Source organism: Penaeus chinensis, chromosome 29, assembly GCF_019202785.1.
Source record: "Penaeus chinensis breed Huanghai No. 1 chromosome 29, ASM1920278v2, whole genome shotgun sequence".
Classification (NCBI taxonomy): domain Eukaryota; kingdom Metazoa; phylum Arthropoda; class Malacostraca; order Decapoda; family Penaeidae; genus Penaeus; species Penaeus chinensis.
Window position 1 is genome coordinate 4,803,436 of NC_061847.1, and position 3,667 is coordinate 4,807,102.

General features: G+C 41.0%; 1 protein-coding gene across 1 annotated transcript in view; it reads left to right on the forward strand.

Moving 5' to 3' along the window:
• LOC125040605 overlaps positions 1-2,541 on the forward strand; it is a 5,919-nt gene extending 3,378 nt beyond the window's left edge. Inside the window, exons 2-4 of the mRNA XM_047635249.1 lie at positions 158-365; positions 673-767; positions 1,009-2,541. Coding sequence (XP_047491205.1) covers positions 158-365; positions 673-767; positions 1,009-1,095 — 390 coding nt within the window. The 3' untranslated portion in view covers positions 1,096-2,541. The remainder of the gene's footprint in view (positions 1-157; positions 366-672; positions 768-1,008) is intronic.
• The last annotated feature ends 1,126 nt before the right edge of the window (positions 2,542-3,667 follow it).

A 3,667-nucleotide genomic window follows, 5' to 3' on the forward strand; every position in this document is an offset into this window, starting at 1 on the left:
TTTACAGCTAACCATTGCCTAGCAAAAATGGGAGGTCAGAGGGCACCTCTGACCTCCCATTTTTTTTATATGACATTGATTTTGACATTGATTTTGATTTTGAAACCAATCACACACTATTCCACGAACTCACCTAAACCCCCGTTTTGTTTTGCAGGTAACAGTGCCCACCGGCCATCGCTCGCGGCCTTCCCATGTGCGGAAGCGGGGCATAGGGGAAACGGGGAGGAGCTTCTCGTACCACGCTCCTGGTGGGCATGCGAGAGGCGAGATGATGTACGTGGGCTCCCCGCCTCGAGCCTACCATATGTCCCACAAGAACTCGAGGTACGCGTCGAGAACGTCCATGGACCCTACTTCGCCAGGTGAGTCGTCGGAGGGGGGGAGGGGGGGATTTGGGGTCGCGGGAAGTCGTTCAGGCAGGGCAGACGAGCGGAAATGCACGCACACGGTCTCATTCACTCACCCTCTCACAAGGTCGCCTATTCATCCGCAGGCACACACGTCATGTAAGATTTAAGTCAATAGTTAACAAGGTTATTTGTTAATTCACAGATGCACAAGCGATCTAATTAGTTAATATTTACAAAAAAGAGCTACAAATATATAGCTAATATCAAATGAATCACGTATATACGTTAATTATTAATATAATCTCGTCTATCGCTTTAGGTGCCATGAGTCCTCCTAAGAGCCCAACTGGAACGAAAAATGATGGACCAACAAAAAGTCCATCCTCAGCGTCCCTTTCGAAATTCCATAATAAGGTTAGTTATGAAGAAAAAAATATTCTTCTACTGATTGTTTTTTTCATCCTGTTATTCATTTGCAAAGGAACGGATTTGCCCTTGAGTTCAGTTTTTCTTTTCTTTTTTGACAGATCTTTACCCTTGTATAGTGTGACAATATGCCTCTTATACTTTTTATTTTCAACACATAGGCCTATTCGAAAAAAACGTTTTTCTGTGAACCGGATCATTAACGTTGCTCTCTCCTTCCATGGCCCAGGTGATGGACAAGCTGAAGAGTGTCCTACACCTGAAGGAAGACAGCAGCCAGGACGAGGGCCAAGAGGACACCAGAGGGCAGTCATGAAGAACGGAGAATGAAGGGACCAGAGCACCCAGGCAGCGAAGAACCGTCTGCAGCAGAACCTTACACGACGAAGCCTTGTGATGGCCAAGAACTTCGAAACCAAAAAAAAACAAGAAGGTTCTGCCGAAGATAAAGATTGATAAAAGATGAAGAGTTACATGGTGGATGATTTGGGTGATCTTAGCTGGATTTAAGACTTTTCTTTGGTTCTTCGAGTGATGATGTTGGCTTGAGGAAGATTGATTGAACAATGTGAAAAAAAAGGAATGTGGGAACTGCTGGACAGTGTGCAGAAGGGAACCTGATGGTTTCCCCCCCTTTTTACTAGTGAGCCAGAAATTCGGTGGAAAAAAGACGTACTATTCTCTGTCACTCGCCCATTTCTTCTTTCCATTATCTCTCTCATTTATCATTTCTTCGTTCGTCCCTTCGAGCTGTTGCACACATTTCCTCAAGTTATAGACAGTTTAAAGACGGGAAAATATCTCCACCCTTGGAATCATAATAATAATACCAATAAGCCATTATTTACTTCCAGCGATCCTGAAAATGATGTGGTTTTACACATGAGAAACGGAGGCTATACATGAATATTTTCAGTGGTAGCGAATATTATTTGTATAAATGTCATAATTTTTTAAAGCAATGGGAAGTGTGACTGCTTGTGTAAACATTCGTGGAAGATGCCATAGAAAGGACAAAGTTCTCTGCAAGCAAGCCACAACGACAGGAAGAATCCGTCTGCACTTGTATCATTGACATTGGAACGCAGCTTTTGAAATTGTGAATTGATGTATTCATTTTGGCCTGTATCTGCAATTGAATATTGATGCTGACCTTGTACCTGGTAGTAACAAGCAGATTTTATACTATGCAATATATATATAAATATATATATATATGTATATATGTGTGTATATATATGGATGTATAAATGTATATTTATATATACATATATACACATGTTTGTGTATGCATGTGTAATTACACAAAATGTATTCGCGTTGTATGTTTATACATAGAGCTGTGCCTGCAGCGCCCGTGGCGCCCACCGCCGCCTGCTCGCCGCACCACCTCGTGCCAAAACAAGAACTCGAAAGCATTCTCCTGCCGAGGCGCGCGGGCCAATACGGCAACGCCCTTGGCAACTTTGAAATTGGCCACGGGGGGCGTGTCCTAGTTCTTATCTCTCCGCCGTCGCTCAATTTTCTATTTGTAGGAGATTCTGAATGCGAAGCTGTGTCTTATCGCCACCGTATCTACACTTCGCAGCTATCGGAAAGTAGCAGTGATCTCTGGTCTTGTTCCTTCAGGAGAAGGAGGGCGCGTCGTCGGGTCGTTCCGGTACTCTATTCTGTGTGTATTTTTATGTTAACTCGTATTTATATGCATATTCATGTACATGTATGTTTGCAAGTATACATCCATCATATATGTATTTGTGCATATTATATTTATATATATATATATATTTATATAAATATATATATTTATATATATGAATATGAATATAAATATATATATATTTATATATATGAATATATATATAAATATATATATTTATTTATATATGTATATATATATATATATATATATATATATATATATATATATAATGCGTGTGTCATAGCTATTGGCTTTAATCTGCTTAGAATATAGAAAACGTGAAGTTAGTTTTATACATTATGTCTGTTATAGGGTTGGATTTGTTCAACTCACGATGACTTCGGACATATCAGAGTCAGTGTCAAAACATGAAGTGGGGAGTGCTGTAAACAAGGTTCAAACGAGCATCTAAGGCAGCAAATCAAATTTATAGTAACATATTTATTGGTTTTCCCATTCCAATCACACTCATGCAGAAGGGGAAACACGAAGGAGGATTGGAGATGGATGCCAAGCGCAAAGACGAAGCCGTCCCTTGCCTGTCACGTGAATTGGGGGGGGGGGGGGGGCTATCTTCCACCTTAGTCGAGAGAGGTAGTTGTCTCGGAGTTCAGGTTACGTAAGATGGGATGAAATCGCCCGTTCTCTCTCTCTCTCTCTTTCTCTCTTTCTCTCTTTCTCTCTCTCTCTCTCTCCCCCCTCTCTCCCTCTCCCTCCCTCGGCTTTTTAAAGAAGCAACGCGAGAGAAGCTTCCCGTTTCCAGGTGTGATTTGGCAAGGGACAGCTTGGGGTCCTAAGCTGTATTGATCGAGAGTGAGCTTGCGATTCTCTGGGCTGTGATGTGGCAGGATGGAGAGCTGTCCTTTTGGCTGTGATGTGAAAAAGGGGGGGTGGGGGTAAAGGTGACGTGGACCGATGAGGGTAAATGGAAACAGTGGTACTTAATGCCTTCCGTCTGGTGTTCGTTTTTTGTAGTTATATAAAAAGAAAAATGTGTGCGAAATGCCTTATATTTCGACGATACTTTTTGAGCATGTATGGAGATAGATATGTTTTTTTTTTTATGTATTTGTATGTTTTTTTTTTTTTCTTTTTCTTTTTCTTTTCAGTATATTGTAGTGAAATGATATTTGCTTCTAGCTTAAAAATGTAATAAGTAAGTTAGGTAAAAGATGGTTTGTGAATA